Here is a 20,307-nt window from a genome sequence, read left to right on the forward strand (position 1 = left end):
TTAAAATTGAGGTTGAAGAAAAAGTTGTTTAATGTGTTTGGTTAAAAATTGTGGTTCAATTTTTTTTATTGTATAATTACCTAAAAGGACTTAAGGTTTGTTTGTATATATGTTTGGTTAAAACTGTGGTTAAAATTGAGGTTGAAGAAAAAGTTGTTTAATGTGTTTGGTTAAAAATTGTGGTTCAATTTTTTTAATTGTATAATTACCTAAAAGGATTTAATCATAATACTAATGAACAATCTCATAAAATTAACATTACAAGCAATAATTTTTTGCAAATAGACCTAATATATTAGAACAATAATTTATAATTGTGTCATTAAACTTGCAGCAATCCCATCACGTACGTAATCCATTCTCGAAGGCCTTTGATGTCCTTGGCTTTGTGATTGTGAAGCCACATCAATTAGAAAATCATCGGGCACAAAATCAGGATGGCGATCGAACTCCATAAATGCCACATCTTGCATTGAAGTTCTTCTAATGTAATTATGAATTGCCATGGATGCGACAACAATTTGAACTTGTGTCTTGTAATTAAAGGATGGCATATTCTGTAGAATTCGCCATCTTTTTTTCCAAACTCCAAATGTTCGTTCTATCACACAACGTAATGAAGAGTGCATACGGTTGAAAATTTCTTCACGAGTTTGTGGTTGTCCTCGCCTCCTAAATTCTTCCAAATGATATCTTTGACCTCTATATGGACCTAAAAATCCATATTCATTAGGATATCCTGAATCAACCAAGTAGTATTTCCCTGAAAAAACATATAATTGTTTTAAATTGAAAATTGAAAAAACAAAATAACAAAATATCATTACTTATCATATATACAGACACACATAAACACGTATTACTACCTTCTGGTGGCTTAGGAAATTTTACACGTGGATTGTCAATTGCCTCGAGGAAAATTCGTGTATCATGTGCACTACCTTCCCAACCCGCCCAAACAAATGTGAATTGCATGTCAAAGCTACATGCAGCCATAACATTCTGGGTCGGCACACCTTTTCGGCCGATAAATGGAATTTGATTTTCAAAAGAAACACATGCACGTACATGTGTACCGTCGATAGCTCCTACACAATTCTAATATATGATAAACAAGTAAAATAACATCAATTTCAGCTGACAAAAAAAATTATTTTTCACAAATTCATGAAATACAAATCACCATTAACAAATACGATTAACAACATTACCTTGAAATGTGGCATGTACCTAGGATTGTTCACAATTTCCGTCGGTGTATTTACGAACCCGGGATCTGTAGGTTGAATTAAATCTGCAGCAAGCGAACAAACTGATCGAAGAACTTCATTGAAGTACCTACTAATTGTTTCTCCAGAATGTTGGAATCTCTCTTGAACTTCCCTGTTGGAAGCACCTAAAGCTATTGTATAAAGAAATATTCCAACTTTTTCAAAAACACACATTCTTCTAGATGACGTTAACCCATATTGGTTTTCAAGTTGAAAGCACAGACTTTGAAATGTCGACGCATCCATCCTAAACATGTTTACACAGCGCGTCCAATGTCCACGTAGAATTTCTATCAACCATTGCATTCCAGTGTTGTATGAATCCATACAAGGCTCCTTATATATATATGTATTATAATATAAAGCTATGGCACCTGCCGTGCATAAAATCAATTTCTGATCATCAAACTCCCTTTCCCAAAACAGCTCACCTTCTTCATCTGAATCGTCATCGTTGTCGTTGTCAGTATCAGAACTGTTACTACCACTGCAATCTCCATCGTTTATAGAAGAATTTCCATAATTAACGTAATCGGCAACGTTATTCATTACATCATCATAATCCCCATCAAACAGTATTGAAAACCAGTGCGAATCCATAACTATCATGCCATAAAAAAAAAAATTATGAATAATTGAAAATTGTATTACTTTTTTACAAAAAAACACAAATGGATAATGCAAACCAAAATAAGTGTTATTGTTTAATTTGTTCATGTTTTATGAAATTTTGCTCGGCATGTAAATTAAGTTTACTTTTGGATGTTAAATTAAGTTAAATTTTGAAGTCATGTAAATAACCTACTATTTGATGTTCATAAAATTGAGTTAACTTTTGGACATATTAATTAAGTTAAAAAGAAATTAATTAATTTACATAAAAAATGTATTTTGGAAACAACTACTGGCGTACAAAGCCAATATTTTCAATGGTGATTGTGTTCAAAGTGTGCTATTTCCCATATACTTTTTCAACTTGTATTATTTTCCCAAAGCTTCTACCAAAATGTCAATTTTTTTTAAAAAAAACAACTTTGAAGGAAACCGTTCCTGATTTGTTCAAAGCCTTAACATCCCAAAAAAATTCACTCAATTTCTAATTCAGAGAATATTCAATTGGAAAGCAACTAAGGAAATTCAACGTGTAAGATGCAACTTATTGGGCATCCACAAACAAATGATGAATTATAGCAAAGCTATGCACTCTGAATTAAAGCAGTTCTGATCAGCAATAAATTCAAAACCCGAAGCACAGAAGCAGTGACATGACTCTGCTTAAAGGATTTATCAGCAATTCACACACACATTTCCCATAGAGCATTCAAAATTGCATTTCCAGAACTGATTTCTGTGTGTGGATCTAGATGGAAACTGACTTTGGAAAAACCAGACAGCAAGAGATCAAAAATAAAAGTTTAAAAGATCAAAAAAGTCTAATTCCCTAAACAGCCATGAACAACTCACACACATATTTTTTGAACCATACAGCATTGAAAATTCCATTCCTATAACTGATTTCTGCGTGTGGAGCTAAATGAAAACTAACCTGACTTTGGAAAACCAATAAACATCAAGAGATTAAAAATTTAATTCCCAAAACTGACAATTTTCTACCCTTCACTATCCCAATGAACTCCATAAACAAACATTTAAAAACCTTAGAAACTAACATGTTACAGATGGAACTAAATGGAATTAGATGGAACTTACCTATTACTGATGTATAAATAGCAGCAATCAGCAACACCAACAATTACAAACAACCATTCTTGATTCAAATGTACTAACACATTCGGTTTCTACCAAGCAATTGTCAATATAGAAGTGAATAACTTCCAATGCTACTGCTATTTATATACAAATACATAAGAATTGATGTAATATTCCAAAAAATGTTACCTAACTTTCAAAAGCTACCATTCAAAAGCAAGTTACTAAACATTCAAATGTGGCATACACCAACTGAAATTTTTGAAATTACCAACCTAAACCTTCCATTCCAGAGCAACTAACCAAACATTCAAAGTATGATACCAACAAGCAATAGTCTCAACAGTTTCATACAATATTATCACCAACCATTCAACTTCAAGTAACCAAACTGAAAAGGAGTACTTTAACAAGCTAAACATAACATTCAAAGTTAAACATCCACATATTTAAAGTCTACAATTCAGAAATTAACATCCATGAAATTGCAACCCAACAGCACTATTCAGACATACATATATAGCAAAACATACATGGTTGTGGTGTTTCAAAAACTTAGCTACATAAATCCACCAAAACATGGGCAACTCCTTCTAATTCCAGCAACAATTGCAGCACAGGAAGTCTGCAAAACCAGTTGAAAATATTTTAGACAAATTAATATATTACTTGTCTACAGAATTTAACATAAATGCAAAGACAGGAATAGGGTTAAAAAAGATTAAAACTTACCTTGTCCATCTAAGTTTGTCTGTGTTGGTCAAACATAATTTTCAGCCATGACATTTTTCTGTCAATACAACCCATTGCAGCCCACATCTCCCTCTTGCTCCTCGCACAAAAGAACTTAGTTGCAAAGGTATGCAATGCACTACCAAATGCAACTTCATTAATAGAGTGCAGTTCTTGCATTACCTCTTCAATACTACAACCTTTTTTATCTCTACAAGGAGCTGTGATCCCTCTAGGCATGGAGACAGTCTCAACAAGTTTATCCATACGTGCAACTAGTACTGCTCCCATTCCAGTTCCCCTTTTCTTTTTTCGCAATTGAGGTGTAGGTTGATGTGCACCCTTTCTCTTTGAACTGCTGGGGTTACTGCTACTGTTTGCGACATTGCTTCCACCAACCATATTGCTAACATCACGTGTGAAATCAGGGATTGCATCCTCTTCAGAGTCGCCACTTCCTTCTGCCATATTAGTATCCTCATTGGTTGTATTCCTCATTCCAGAAGCCACATTATCTTCATCTGATAAGAGTCCTTGTGAGGGAGTCCAAGCATATTCTCCCGTGGCCACTATGTTAGTAAACATGATATCGTACTTGGCACACAACGAGGGCTCTATGCCCACATGCCTAAACTTCTTTGCTCCTCGCATTTCCTATGCAATGACAACTAGAAGTACTTAGGAATGATACTAGGTGAATAAGTAATACAACATGAAAAAAAAATTTACGAGGCTATTGCAAATCAGCAAACTAACCTGAATTTTTGATTGCCACCATTCATCAGTTGCTGAGATGGTCCCAAGTTCAGTAGACCAACCAACTCCAGTTTCAGCTATTAATTTCTTCCATACCCTCCAGTCCTTTTTAATCCCATCCCATTTGTTTTTAAGCTGAGATTTTGATAATGAAAGGCCTGTCTGATCTTTGAATGACTGTATGACAAATTTCCAGCCAGCTTTGTCAAAATGTGTGTTTGGTCTCATGCCTCTCTCAATAGCTGTCATGCAAATGTCGCAAAACGTGTGCAGCATTGCCTTGCTCCAAGAAGCTTTGTCATGTGTGTCAGACCCATCCATTGCTTATGGTTGACAATGCAATGAAAAAATAAACAAACAAATAACCAAATGAACAAGAGATTGAATGCTAATTATCTCTAATACAATAGTAATAGAACAAGAAGTTACATGTGCAGCAAAAGATCAACCAAAGAATAAAAAAAGGTTGAATGTTGACAAGGAATGAAAACATAAATAAATAAATTATATATAGCAGAATGGTTGACAATGCAAGATAGAATTCAAAACACAATTCAATATAGATTAATAAAGCTTTAATGCTAATAAGGGATGAAAAAAAGAAACTAAGGAACTAGTTCAAAAAAAATTACATGTTGTGTAGTGTAAACTAAGGAACTTAACATAAGGTTTGTCATGAACCTAAATACCTAGCCATTGTGCCATAATCCTATAACAGTTTGTCATCAATTAGCAGGGGATGTTCTATATATATAACTATGATTTTAATGTACATTTATTAACTTATATATATATATATATAAATGTTTATTATATAACTTATATATATTATTTTAAATGTTATATATAACTTATATAATAAACAGTTAAAATAATTATATATATATATATACTAAACATTTAACTTATATATATAACTTATAACATTTAAAATAATATATATAACTTATGTAATAAACATTTAAAATAATTATATATATATATATATAGTAAACATTTAACTTATATGTATAACTTATAACATTTAAAATAATATATATAACTTATGTAATAAACATTTAAAATAATTATATATATATAGTAAACATTTAACTTATACGTATAACTTATAACATTTAAAATAATATATATAACTTATGTAATAAACATTTAAAATAATTATATATATATATAGTAAACATTTAACTTATACGTATAACTTATAACATTTAAAATAATATATATAACTTATGTAATAAACATTTAAAATAATTATATATATATAGTAAACATTTAACTTATATGTATAACTTATAACATTAAAAATAATATATATAACTTATGTAATAAACATTTAAAATAATTATATATATATATAACACTATTGTTAGCAATATGCAGAATTACACAAAACGATTTTAGCAAAGAAATATATATATATATATATATATATATATTATATATAATATATATATATATATATATATATATATAAATGTTTATTATATAACTTATATATATTATTTTAAATGTTATATATAACTTATATAATAAACAGTTAAAAATAATTATATATATATATACTAAACATTTAACTTATATATATAACTTATAATATTTAAAATAATATATATAACTTATGTAATAAACATTTAAAATAATTATATATATATAGTAAACATTTAACTTATATGTATAACTTATAACATTTAAAATAATATATATAACTTATGTAATAAACATTTACAATAATTATATATATATATAGTAAACATTTAACTTATATGTATAACTTATAACATTAAAAATAATATATATAACTTATGTAATAAACATTTAAAATAATTATATATATATATAGTAAACATTTAACTTATACGTATAACTTATAACATTAAAAAATAATATATATAACTTATGTAATAAACATTTAAAATAATTATATATATATATATATATATAATATATATATATATATATATAACACTATTGTTAGCAATATGCAGAATTACACAAAACGATTTTAGCAAAGAAAGTAAGGAATGTGTCTACTGTAGCAACTGAAATTAATTGTGCCCTAATTACAATTATTTGGTAACAATCAGCAGAACACACCAAACAAACATATAACTGCAGATAAATTGAAGGAATAAAGACAATGAAAAATTAGCAGTAATGGCTGTCGAAAGTAAAATACTAGTGAATTAAAATGAGCATAAACAGGTCAATTTCACTACAATAAACAAAAAAAAAAATCTAAAAAATCTTAAAGGACTAGTGATGTAAGCAGAATACCCGTTGGAAATTGCAGATGAGGTGTTAATATCTGTGGTGGGGTTGTTTGAAGGCAGGAAGACAAGTTGATCGACGTCTTCTTTTTGTGTTGATGCTTCAGAAACAAAGGAAAAATTAATATATAAAACTATCGAGAGTGAACTAAAAGTAATTAAAACAAAAGGGGATAAACAGATCTCACTGAAATAAGCAATAATTAACTTAAAATTTCACTAAGAACAGAGCAGTGAACTAACCCGATGTAAATTTGACCTCTGGAGCTTGAATCAAACGCGATCTATATATATGTTTCGGGGTTGGTACAAAGGGTTGTTGTTCTTCTTCATTTCCTTTTGTTAAAGAGAAATGGATTATAATTGAATGTGCAGAGAGAGACGGAGCCATTAGTTTATTGGGTTAGCAGCAGTAATGGTTTTTACTGTGGAGTTGGTGTGTAATTAGGGCTGATGGGAAGGGAAATGAATGCAGATGGAAGAAAAAATGAGAAGGAGAAGAGCAAATGGGAAGGGAAATGAATTGAACGAGAACAGATCTGTGTGTGTTTTGGTAATTAGCCACAAGACGTCTAGAGAGTTCCAACCACAGGTTGAAACTTGTGCAAAAAGTAGGATTTTTTTGCTTCGCCAAAATCGTGGTCCTGCCGCATATAAATGGTGGGACCCACGATTTTTGATTTTTAAAGAACCTGCAACCAAACACTTAATAAATGCGTTTTTAAAGAAACGCAGGCAACAACGCGTTGCCAAACGGAGTCATTGACAAGTTATACCTGTCGTGTAAAGTCGTTTTTCTAACGTCATCCTCATTTCCATCTACGCCTTGTGTTTTCGTATTATGGTTTTTTTTTTCTTTTTTTTTATTCTTGTCTCTGGCACAGAACTTTTAGTTTTCAGAATTCTAAAAATCCCAAGTTCAGGTTTTGACAGCCGACCGGAAAGTTGGAATTGGAGTAAGTAACATAACTTTAGAGAGAGTATCTTCCATTGTTTCGGAGGCTTCTTCCTCCCAGGTTGGTTTATGTGAAGCTTTTTCACTGTTGGGGGCTTTTACCGAGTATTCCAGGAATGCACGGATCTTTAGAATTATGGTAATTCTTTATCTTTTTATCATACGTTCATGTGATTGAATCATGAAAACTAATGAAGAGTTTTGGCACACAAATTATTGGATATTAAAGTACCAGACAGTTTCTGCAAAAAGATTAAAGAGGACCAGAGGGGAGAACCAGACAGTACTTTCAAGTCTTACCCGGTAGGCCGGTAAGGAAGTGCCACAATGCACAGCAGTCATAAAAGCAAGCATAGGATAGTGCATTATCTGAAACAGACCCCTCCTTCCTAGCTTCTGTTGTCGGTCCAAAACTAACACTAAAAAATGGTAGTCAATAATACAGACACTGACAAAACCCAAGAAGAAGAGCAACAAGATCTACCGAAAGTAGTGCTCTTCAGACCACCTCCAGCCTTTTCACTCATTGGCGAAGAATCCTTTGCATCCAACAAATTTCACTTTTTGAAAGCCTACGACTCCCAACTCCCTCTAGACCAGTTCTTGTCCTCTCATTCTCATTCCATAAAAGCTATCCTTTCCTCCGGTGATCCAGCACCCGTCAACGCTGACATTCTCCAGCTGCTTCCGGAGGTTGGTGTGGTTGTCACCACTAGTGCTGGTCTTAACCAGATTGACATCCCTGAGTGTCGCCGCCGTGGTATCAAAATTGCTAATGCAGGCTACGTGTATTCTGCTGACGTGGCTGATTTGGCTGTTGGTTTGTTGATTGATGTTCTGAGAAAGGTTTCGGCTAGTGATCGTTATGTGAGGCAAGGGCTTTGGGCTGCTAAAGGGAACTATCCTCTTGGTTCTAAGGTTTTGATCCGTGAATCTTCTCTTTATACGGGTCACTGTTAGTTCTTAATGACTTAAAAGAATGATAATTGGAAGCAACACTAGATTTTAAGTTAGTACTTTTGGTTCATTTAATTAATTATGTCTAATTCTTGAAATGAAAATGCTCTGAAAACTTGTATTGATTTGGTTTACTGCATAGCCATTCCATTTCTTGTCAATGAAACAAAACACCACCACCACCAGCAGATCCTCAATATCAAACTAGCTGTGGTCGGCTATCTTGATCCTTTTGCGCCTTTCCGCACAACGAAACAAAATGGTGATAAAAATGGACCCCCAAAAAGAAAACAAAATGGAGATAGAAAAGGTTCAACATCAGCAAGTTATCGTTTGATTGAACTAACTAATTGTGTCTGATTATATGTATTCTTCGTGTTCGGTATTTTCAGCTCAGTGGTAAGCGAGCTGGGATTGTTGGATTGGGAAATATTGGATATGAAGTTGCTAAAAGGCTCGAGGCCTTTGGTTGTTTTGTTTCGTACATCTCCAGGAAGAAAAAACCGTATGTTTCGTATCCATTCTACCACGATGTCTGTGAACTTGCAGCTAATTGCGATGCTCTCATCATTTGCTGTGGATTAAGTGACGAAACCCGCCACATGATCAACAAACAAGTGTTGTCAGCACTGGGGAAGGAAGGAGTCATTGTAAACATTGGACGTGGGGCTATCATCGATGAGAAGGAAATGGTGAGGTGCCTGATGCAAGGGGAGATTGCAGGTGCTGGCTTGGATGTGTTTGAGAATGAGCCTAATGTTCCTCAAGAGTTTTTCGCAATGGATAATGTTGTGTTGTCACCGCATAGGGCTGTTCGTACACCGGAATCTTTGAAGGATTTAAGCGAACTTGTGGTGGGGAATTTGGAAGCTTTCTTTTCAAATAAGCCTTTACTCTCCGAATATGTGGACAGCGAATAATTCAACTCGTCGGTTTGCAGGTCAGTTTGTTAATCATCTCTTGTATGATATCTGTTAATCAGTAAACAGATTTCTGAACAGAGCTTCTTTACAAGCAATCTCTTTTTCCATCATAAAGAAGACGATCTCTTGCATGGTTTTTATTCTGATGTTGGATAATCAAACCTATCTCCGATTACAAAACTGTTAAAAAAAAAGGTACTTGCAACTTTTTTATTATATTCAAGAAATGGTGAGGTGCTTGATGCAAGGAGAGATTGCAGGTGCTGGATTGGACGTGTTTGAGAACGAGCCTCGTGTTCCCAGTGAGCTCATTGCATTAGACAATGTTGTCCTGTCACCGCACTGAGGAAACTTTGATGGCTTTGGTTGAACTTGTGATTGGGAACTTGGAAGCTTTCTTTTCAAATAAACCTTTGCTTTCTCCTGTAATATTGGATGAATCATGAATGAACAATACAATCTTTCTGTTTGCAGCTGCTGGTTAATCTGTCATGAATTAATTCAAGTATTTAGACATGGGTATTATTGTCATTAAATGTTTAATTTCATTATTGAAGCCCTTGAATGCTTCATTGTCATGGATACACCTTGCTTCTATTTAGATTGAAACTTTTAATCTAATTAGAATTTTACTATTTAAGATGTTTGAATAGCATTCCAGAGTTTTTTTTATTAAAGAAGAGATTGATGAAATAAAAACTTTTTAGTATGAGAACTATAGTTTCTTTCTCTACAATTTAAAATAGTAATTTTTAAGGTTTACTGTAACGTTTTTATTACAATTTTTAGTTTTCTTATTATATATATATATATCATAATTGAATTAATTCCTCGCTGGACTAGGAGAGCAGGTGGGATGGGAATTGTGGTTGGTTTTTAGGTTTGCAGCACAAGTCCATCTACTGATAACTACTGAGCACTGGACTATTCCATTTTTCTTTAGGCTTAAAGCTTTGTTGAGAATCATGGGCTAGCATAAGTCATTATGAATCTTATGATTCATAAATCAAGTCCCTCACCCCTGTCTAGACCCAAACCGTGATGCAATGATGGGATTTTTTTTTTCTTGGAAGCAGCCCAGGAGAAAACCTTGTCTAATAGACTCGAAGAAAACCGAAACAACAATAACAAAAAGAAGAAGAAGAAGAAGAAGAAGGTACTGACAAATACAAGATGCCAAAAGATTAAAAAACAAGGATTAAATTGAAGGAAAAAAAAAATCCAAGTTAGTTTTAGTTTACTTGTTAAACCTAGGTACTGAGACAAGATAAATCCAAAAAAAAAAAAAAATAATAAATTATAAAGTACAATTTCAAATCAATATAATATTGAAGGATGATATAAAAAAAATCAATTAACAAAAGGACAGGAAAAATCCAAGTCAACTAAACTAACTTGCGACTCGGGTTATAAGACTGTGATAATCATATAAAAAGAGTTATGCACACCATCAAAATAATAACCTTGAAAAATAAACCAAACAAAATATTCTAAAATAAACATTTTATATTTATATTTAATCAATTAATTTATTTTTATTTAAAAAAAAAAATCTCAAGCCCATATATGGGCGTACACCTCGTTGGTGCTGGGCATGCACCCCTACATCCTTATGAGTTTGAGTTGCCATGTTCGAGCTCAACATACTTGGATCCAAATAGTGTGTTTGAACCTATTTTTAACACTCTCTTGAAAAATTTTCCAAGACCTCACCCGAGTCCCACAAGATTTATATTGATCTAATATATATAATTTTAAGTAGAACAACTCAAGATATTACAAGGATAAAATTACACTTTAGTTCCTCATCTCTACAAGAGAGAGAGAGAGAGAAGAAGAGGAGAGAGAGACTTGTGAGCTACAAGTACACCATGAATCTTTTCAAACTCAAGGTTCACAACTTCTTTATTCTCTATATTATTTAAAATATACATATTTTCAGAGTCTATCTCTCTAAATTATCATTGCACATTTTTTTCTACACAAATACTTATTTAAATATTTAAGAGTCCCCACATCTATTAAAAGGAATTTTTTATAGGTATCAACTACTAACCACCTTAGTTTACCAAAACATCAAACACCAGCTACCAACTCTCTTAGTTATGAGAGAATGGAAAAAATTGCTAGAACTGAGAGATTAATTGATTATCTAAACATATAATCCCTTTTTTTCTAAGCTATTTGGATAATTTTAGAACCTTCATTATTGACATCGTCTATAGAAAATCAAATAAAAAAACCATCAATTTTTTTTTCTTCTAAAACTTGGCATCGTCTACTTGGACATTTCCAAGCCATTCCATGACACATAACCAATACACACTTGGGCTAATACATAAAGATAAATCTTACCCATTACACGAGCACCTCTACCAAACCAGAGCTTTAACAAATCACTCGTCAAGTGTAACTCCTCACTCAGGTCATGTTGGCAATCTAAGAAAAAAAATCAAACATTATCATCCCAACAAGTCTTGACACCTTTAGTAACAACTCAACGCCTTGTGCCACGACCATGCCACCTGCACCAAGTGCTTGTAGATGATCTACCTAAAGGAGACTAGGCAGAATGACATTTATGGGAGTCCTTCAAGAGGCATACCATTGCAATATCCATGTACAAAGCTGGTACTCTAAATATACTTTCTCTAACTACCATAAGATGGACACTAGTTACCATAAATGTCATTCCATACCAAACTTTCCAAGCTCCTAAGAAACACAACAACAAAGATTAAGAGATGGTTTGCATATGAGCATACACATGAGAATATCTACAGCCCCTGTCAGCGAAGGGGTTCTTCCTTATACAATTGAGTGTTGAACACTCAATTCCCTAAAAACTACATTTCCACAAAAATAATTTTTGACAACTGTGATGGCTTAGCTGACTTGAGGGAATATGTACAAAATGTGCATGATAGCTTAGAGTTTCTCATCCATGATAATGACTTAATTGTACAAAATACTCCCTACAATCTTTGAAAATCTATGCAAACATGATACAATAATTTGGAGCCAAGCTTCATTGAAGGGTTTAGCGACCTCTAAGCCAAGCTAGTGATACAAGTTAACACCAACATGCCAGCCAAGAAAATCTATAAATTAAGCTATTTGATATTACCTAACAAGGGGGAGAGTCTACATAGACATATATGAAAAGGTTCAATAAGAAAATGCTCAATGTGAAAAAATTACTTAAGCCAATAGCCTTAGAGGTCTTGATAAGAGGGGTAAGGGATTATGCCATCCAAAAAAATCATTTATACCTTACCAAATAGAAGTTTGCTTAAGGTGTGAAGCAAGTCATGAAAAACTCATATACAGTCGAAAAATGTTAAATTGTTACGAAATAGGCCTTTTTTATATAAGGATAACCAATATGAAGAGAAACTTATTTCCTTGCTATTTTAATTAACTTATGCTCTAATACCATTTGTTAGAAGCAAAATACACAACAAGTATTTATAATCTTCGAAGCATTTAATAACTGATTCACCACTCTTAAAATTATGAATATGTTGGCCTGAGATTGTACCACTAACAATTATAATCTAATAAGAAATCTAATTAAATAAATAAAAATTCTAATAAACTAGTTTAACACAAATCATTTTCATCAAGGATTTTTACATACACTAGGAAAAAGAAGGGAAACAAGACAGCTCGTGCAGCTGGGGTAAAAGAAGAATTAATTAAACAAACCAGGTATTTAGCTCAATTATTTACCCTACCCTTCGTGATTTTTCCTATGAAACACATATATTTTCAAATCTCTTCTCGATCTATCTCTTCACTGCTTTTCAGGCGACCGAGGCCAGTGGGACTCGGCAAATCGGTCTAATTAGAATCTTCCTTTAGGCTAATTACCACGCTACACACACAGAACAGCTATATATATCTGTTCATGGAATAACTATACACACAAAGACATCACATGCATGTACCCAAAAATAAACATATAGCCAAATGAAGTGTAAGTACGTAGGGCCATTACACAAAGTAACATAAAATTCTTAACTAGATTCTAGTTTAGTGGGAGTATCCGAGGCAGAGAACCTTTTTTATCATAGGTCCTCACTCATTTTTTTTCTTTTTTTAATCGATCCTACTCATCTATATATAAACTATTGTGTATAAGGTCTCAACTCTCAAGTATATTATATACCTTTCTATCTTTTTCAGTTAAATTTTCAGGTTTTTTTATGAAAAAATTCCGGTCAGCTTTTATTCAAACATGGGTTGTTCTAGAGTGCTTTCCGGGAGATAAAAAGAAGTTATAAGGGCATCGGTTTTTACATGCATCAGGGGTCGAGTGTAGGTGTGTGCGTGTCTGTTAATGAGGGTAAAATATGAAGACTAAGTAGGGTCGAGTAGACACGCTGTCTAAAGAGGAATGACGCAACAGTGAAAACAATAAGATGCCAATGTTGCTCACTGACCTTCACAAACGACTGGCCTTAGCTTTTCCCTCCTCTGCCTTCTAACTTCCTATTAAACTCTACTTACCTCCTCTATCCTCTCTCTCAATGAATCTACACGATCTCCTCTCAATTTCTCTCATCAACTAAACAAGAGATAAGTCCTTCTAGTTCCTATAATATATATTTTTCTGAAGTACGTGGAAATTGAAATACACACACACAACACACATATATATTGTGTGTGTGTGTTGTGTGTCGTGTTTTATCATTAAATGCCGTTGATTGTTTCGCTACAAACATGATAATGCCTCCTACTCTTCCTCCTCCTCGACAGCCATTAGTATTTGATGCTTCAATTCTTCAACAACAAGGCAGTATACCCTCTCAGTTCATTTGGCCTGACCACGAAAAACCATGCCTTGAATCCCCAAAACTCGCAATCCCCCCTATTGATTTTGGAAGCTTCCTCACTGGAGATCCTTTGGCAGTCTCAAAAGCTACTCAGCTAGTAAATGAGGCATGCAAGAAGCATGGATTCTTTCTAGTTGTTAACCATGGAGTTGATTCAAAGCTTATAGCTAAAGCTCATGAGTATATGAACATGTTTTTTGGCATACAACTCTCAGAGAAGCAAAGAGCTCAAAGAAAGATAGGAGAGCAATATGGGTATGCTAGTAGCTTCACTGGAAGATTCTCCTCCAAACTTCCATGGAAAGAAACACTTTCTTTCCGATATTGTGCTGACAACCAGTCTTCTGACGTCGTCCAAGAATACTTCTTGAATGTAATGGGAGAAAATTTCAAACAATTCGGGTAAGAAACCATAATATCTTTCATTCCAATTAATGAAAATATTACACAATGTTGTCTATTATAATATTAGCCAGTGAAGACACAATACAATAATTTGTGATTTTGTTATGAATAGGAAGGTTTACCAACAATATTGTGAAGCCATGAACACTCTGTCCCTTGGAATTATGGAGCTATTAGGAATAAGTCTAGGAGTTGGAAGAGAATATTTTAGAGATTTCTTCCAAGGAAACGATTCAATAATGAGACTGAATTACTACCCTCCTTGCCAAAAGCCGGATTTAACTCTTGGCACTGGGCCTCATTGTGACCCCACATCCTTAACAATCCTCCATCAAGATCATGTCGGTGGCCTTCAAGTGTTCGTCGATGAAAAATGGCACTCCATCAGTCCTGATCCGGAAGCTTTCGTCGTCAACATCGGTGACACATTCACGGTAAGATCATCAAAAAACAACAAGGGTAGTCAAAATCCTTTCTAATTGTTTCTTCCTACGTCACATAAAGAGAGTCAATCTTACTATTTCGAGGCTATCCCAAAACAGTACGTGTCTAATCAAAGAATTACTGTACGATTAATTTGACAAACTAATAAACTTTGTGTTGTTTCAGGCTCTATCAAATGGCATTTTCAAGAGTTGCTTGCATAGAGCGGTGGTAAATAATGCAACAGTACGGAAATCCCTTGCTTTCTTTCTCTGTCCAAAACTGGATAAGGTGGTGAAGCCACCAAATACCTTGATCGACTCTAAGAATCCGAGGATATATCCGGACTTCACATGGCCAACTTTGTCAGAATTCACACAGAAACATTATAGGGCCGACATGAAAACCCTAGATGTCTTCACAACCTGGCTTCAACAAAAAAACAATTAGAGGGTACCAAATTTTTTTTTTTTCCTGTTAATTAGGCCGAGGAAAGTGAGATTATAGGAGTGGACAATGCTAGGTGCAGTGAAGGAGGGACTTGGTTCTTCATGGTGTGTATTTAGAAGAAAAAGGCAACAGAAGAACCAAAAAAAGAGGCCAGCACTGTAATTTGCCGCTGGTGTGCTAGTGTTGGCGAGAATCATATCAATGCATGTAAGAAGCAGATTGTAGGAATAAAGATCTGAAATGGGCTCCATGCATTTCTTCGTATTGTTCTGCTATTTTCATTTTGTTAACACGACATAGATTCTGTGTACTTGTGTGCTTGGCCACCACCAAATTCTGGTAGCCTCGATTATCTTTCTATATGGAGGATAACAATCTTCAGTAATTAGATTCCCAGACGAAAATCTGTCGCTGATAGTACAAAGTCCGAAGTGCTGTATTTTTTTTTTTTTTTTGATAATTAAGCAGTGATCTGAAGTACTGTATTAATTGATGACAAGGTATATAGTGCACAGCAATATTCAAATTTGATGCTTTAAACCATAATCTTAGTGGTAATGGGGCTTCCATTCAATAAAAACCAATGCTTTGAAGGCCTATATATTTTCATAACATTCTATATGTTTCTTTGAAAAAATGTAATGCGTTGAGGTTCCATTTGCTAAATTTATTTTAATTTAGGGAAATAATTGGCTGCCAATGCACTCTTAATTATACAGTAACATACTAACATCCCAATTCGGTTTTCCATCTCACAGCTGCTTCAAAATTTGGAAAAGATGGAAGTAGATCATGAGATAAAGGCAATGGTAGAGGGTTACTCTCAATAACATAAGCAATTCATGGTTCAAATCTTCAATAACATGGTTTTAAATCGTGGAATTTTTTCCATCAAAAGGCCGACCATTATTTGAAACTATGGCTTGGATATATCTGAGCTATCCCTCTAATCAAAAATGATATTTAGGACTCAATTTGATAGTCATTCGGCTGATAATTATCCTTGACGTATATAAAAAATATTTCCTCATTTTAGATATTGAAGTAAAACTATTGTGGCCATATATACATTTCATTATTCATCTCTACAGTATTGTTTTTTTTTTTCCCTTTAAAGAAAAAAAATAAAAGCTATGATATTAGAGGTATTTCGGTCTTTTCCTATAATTAATTAGTCACTATAAACTTAATAAAGGTGAATATGTCTTTTTCATTGTTTTAGCATTAAAGCAAAATATTTTAAAACTTGCATCAAAAGGGCTTTTTCATTGATTTATATCTCCAAGCATAGTAAAATGGTTGATTTACCTTTAGCAGACAAAAAAAAGGTAAGGTCTAGAGGCTTTTTGTCTTTCCACCTTGTTTTTTTTTTTATTATTATTATTATTATTATAAAGTTAGTCAATGGCTATTTGGTTTTTTTAATAAATATAAAATACTATTTAAGTAGAAAAGTTATTGGCACATGCTTCTCACGGGCCAACATATGAAAGGCGCTCGCGGTCTTTTGATGGTGCATATGTAACATCCTCGATTGCCAAAATCATCATTCCACCATGTCATTTGAATCTTCACGGCGCTATCTTCTTCTTGTTGGGGCGGCATGTGGTGGAGGTTATATAGGATAAATTGCAACTGGTGAGACTTTTTTTTTTTTTTTCTCCCCTTGAAAATCGCACTTGACATTTAAAATTTCAGAGTTATCCTCTTAGTTATTGATATTTTAACTCCGGTCTTTATTCTTTTGATTATGAATTTTTGTTCTTAGTCCTTTATAAAAGTTTTTATTCATTTTCAATTTTATCATTCAATCCCAAATTGTGATATTTTTTTCAATTTCACCCTTTAGTAAAAAAAATTGATTGTCCTCTAATTTATTTTTTATTTTAATTTTGATAATCAGTTTTTTAATTGTTATTTTTTTGTTTTGGATCCTTCTGTGTAATTTGATTTTTTTTCCCTTCAACATTTGATTAATTAAGGATTGGGCTTTGTGATTTTTCCATGTATGGTGCTTCCAGTCTAATGACTTAGACACAGGTTTGAAAATTTAACACGGGTTGATTTTTTTAAAAAAAATTTTCTTCTTTATTCATCATTTCAACATTGTTTTTTAAACAAAAAAAGGCTTTGTGATTTTCTTTGATTATTTCTATCGGGTTATCCTAATCTCATGACATGGGTCATAATTGTTGAGGGTTAACCTGGGTTGGCTCGCCCTTTATTACACGGGTTACATGTCTATCATGCTAACTCGAGTTGACTCAGGCTGGTTGTTTTTTTTTATCTATTTGTGATTGAATTTCATCATTCTATATTTAATTAGTTGAAAATTGAACTACATTATTTTTCTCCTTATGGAAAAAAGTATTTTTCTTGAATTATCGTGATCGCTTTTTATTTTTGGACTGTTTACTATAACTTTCTATTTTCTTATAATCTAATTAAAATAAAACCAACTTATCTAACCCACTTGGGTTTATAATTCGAGTTGTTGATTCTTTTTTTTTAAAAAAAAAAAAAAAAAAAATCATGTATGCGACACCTAAGTATTATTTTTTAAAAAAAATTTGTCTCATGGCATTGCACATGTCGATAGCTAGTGTGTGTGTTTGGATTAAATGTGAAAAAAGTTTGTATGTACCTTCATGATATCTGAAAGATTACTGTAATTTAACTTTCAATCGTAGAGGAACCTTAATGAGAATTGATATAGACATTGGTTTGAATCTAAAATTGAAATTTCGGTTGAATAAGGTGAGGAGTGAAAGCTAATCTCATTATAAAGCTCAATTATTGACATATTAATTAATACCGGAAAACTAATAGTTTTTTTACTACTATCGTTGTGTGATCTAAATTAGCTGACGAGTCTTCGTGTAACTGAAAGAACATGTACTTTTCTCTTTTTGGCAAGATATGTCTTTGCTCTTCTTCTTTTTTTAATGCGTACGACAAAATAACCTAACAAATCGGACGAAAATTATCATTACTCAAGTTTACTTTCATCCAAGGTGTCATTTAAAAGAAGAAAGTTGGGTATAGCCAGTTAATTATCACATGCAAGATTGAGGGCTTCAAATTTGGAAGCAAAAAAAAAGGTTTTTAACTTATCAAAGTTGTCCTTTTGCCCTATCTATCATTATAGCTTTATTCGTTTTTTGTCATTATTTAGTCATAGATGACTTAATAAGGAGGTCAGCTAAATTAACAGGGTTTTGGTGAAGCAAGCAACTGGTGTGGAACCTGGCCAGCTATTCTTCACTCCATATATATATATATATATATATATATATAGTTGCCAAATAATTGAGAGTTTCAAAGGCCAGTTCTGGGCTGCAATTCGCTCTTCATTTTCAACCTTAAGGATGCCAACTGTGAATTGAACTTTAAAAAATGAATCAAAACAAAACTAGTACCAGCACTACACTCAATAAGCTCGCAATCAATGTTTTCTAGTGCACAATATTGTAGGAGCACTAGAGCTGTACACCTAACATGTGTGTGTTAGTGTGTTTATATAGAAAGTTGGTTGGATTGCTCTCCTATATATATATATATATATATATATATATATAGCTTGTTTGAAAGCGACTTTAGTTTTATCCTCACTCAGTTCTGTCATCTAGGGCTCTTAATTAGTATCCACTTGATCACCCCACCTTAGTATAAGCAAGTGGGAGCCTATCTTGCTTGTCATTAGTATAAGCGAATGTTATGCTGGTGTCCAGACCAGATGTGTTGCTGTTTTTTCCTTTTCTTTTTCGTCGTGTTGGGCAGCTCTCCATGTTTTAAAATCTATCTCACTCTTTTTGAAGGTTGGAATTTGAAATTAATCATAAAGTTGTCATCTTCCTATTGGAAAAGACATGACTGCTTGTCTCTGGTTTAAGTCATATGATGTGTGGAATCCAAAAATTAACCTTGTTCAAATAAAACATCTAGCAATTGCGTACACATGTGCTTCAGGGCCTACAACTTGTGGAGAAGAAAACGATGCTGTCCTCCAGTAGTAGAGTATTGGTAGAGAAATCAATAATCTATCAAATGAATCTACATAAGATCTTCCATTCAAACTTGAGGATCTTTCATGGCGCCTGTCTTTGTTTTAGCTGTTCTCCACGTGTTTTTTTATTTTTTTATTTTAAAATTATTTTTTTATATATTTTTGTATACCTATGAAAAATAGATTTTTAAAAGTAAAAAAATATATATTTTAATACATTTCTAAACAAAAAATATTTTTAAAAACAACTATTAAAACACTATATATATATCTATATATATATAACAATACCTCTCCAAAAAGCAAATAAAGAAGAACAAACAGATAATGGCTAACAAAAAGATGGAGCACATGATTCTGCAAAACAAGGCCATGATATATCAACAGGGCCCTCTGAACATGGACTTTCTACGATACACGTTCAGACAAGAAGATTCTCAAGACAAACTTAATTGCTATATATTCACATATATTTTATCCAAAAACATGAAACCCTTTTCACCCCACATTCCCGCGCATGGGTTGCTTCTTAATTTGCTAATGGGAGAGATAATAATGGGGAGCAGAGAAAAGATGCCAACTTCGATATTGGATATTTGGAAGATGCAGGAGAA

General features: G+C 33.0%; 4 protein-coding genes across 5 annotated transcripts; 2 read left to right on the forward strand and 2 right to left on the reverse strand.

Moving 5' to 3' along the window:
• Positions 1 to 300: 300 nt before the first annotated feature.
• LOC140955245 (uncharacterized) lies at positions 301 to 3,087 on the reverse strand. Its single transcript, XM_073407326.1, has 4 exons — positions 2,982 to 3,087; positions 1,212 to 1,873; positions 867 to 1,098; positions 301 to 763 (listed from the first exon to the last, which is right to left on the reverse strand). Exons 2-4 carry the CDS (start codon positions 1,869 to 1,871, stop codon positions 309 to 311), a joined length of 1,347 nt encoding a protein of 448 aa, XP_073263427.1. The 5' UTR covers positions 1,872 to 1,873; positions 2,982 to 3,087; the 3' UTR covers positions 301 to 308.
• Positions 3,088 to 3,373: 286 nt separating this feature from the next.
• Positions 3,374 to 7,291, reverse strand: LOC118042291 (L10-interacting MYB domain-containing protein-like). Its single transcript, XM_035049921.2, has 5 exons — positions 6,980 to 7,291; positions 6,744 to 6,837; positions 4,470 to 4,792; positions 3,714 to 4,367; positions 3,374 to 3,606 (listed from the first exon to the last, which is right to left on the reverse strand). The coding sequence occupies exons 3-4, from the start codon at positions 4,788 to 4,790 to the stop codon at positions 3,723 to 3,725; spliced, it is 966 nt and encodes a 321-aa protein (XP_034905812.1). The 5' UTR covers positions 4,791 to 4,792; positions 6,744 to 6,837; positions 6,980 to 7,291; the 3' UTR covers positions 3,374 to 3,606; positions 3,714 to 3,722.
• An 811-nt stretch (positions 7,292 to 8,102) lies between these two features.
• Positions 8,103 to 9,974, forward strand: LOC118042292 (glyoxylate/hydroxypyruvate reductase HPR3-like). 2 transcript variants are annotated; one of them, XM_035049923.2, is made up of 3 exons: positions 8,103 to 8,609; positions 9,041 to 9,588; positions 9,832 to 9,974. In XM_035049923.2, the coding sequence occupies exons 1-2, from the start codon at positions 8,118 to 8,120 to the stop codon at positions 9,566 to 9,568; spliced, it is 1,020 nt and encodes a 339-aa protein (XP_034905814.1). In that variant the 5' UTR covers positions 8,103 to 8,117; the 3' UTR covers positions 9,569 to 9,588; positions 9,832 to 9,974. The 2 variants fall into 2 exon arrangements, with proteins under 2 accessions (XP_034905814.1, XP_034905813.1); XM_035049922.2 differs by lacking the exon at positions 9,832 to 9,974 and having other exon boundaries at positions 9,041 to 9,749.
• Positions 9,975 to 14,287: 4,313 nt separating this feature from the next.
• Positions 14,288 to 15,698, forward strand: LOC118042293 (gibberellin 20 oxidase 1). The gene is made up of 3 exons (XM_035049924.2): positions 14,288 to 14,811; positions 14,927 to 15,248; positions 15,424 to 15,698. Exons 1-3 carry the CDS (start codon positions 14,297 to 14,299, stop codon positions 15,685 to 15,687), a joined length of 1,101 nt encoding a protein of 366 aa, XP_034905815.1. The 5' UTR covers positions 14,288 to 14,296; the 3' UTR covers positions 15,688 to 15,698.
• The last annotated feature ends 4,609 nt before the right edge of the window (positions 15,699 to 20,307 follow it).

Source organism: Populus alba, chromosome 2 (genome assembly GCF_005239225.2).
Source record: "Populus alba chromosome 2, ASM523922v2, whole genome shotgun sequence".
NCBI classification, from domain to species: Eukaryota; Viridiplantae; Streptophyta; class Magnoliopsida; order Malpighiales; family Salicaceae; genus Populus; species Populus alba.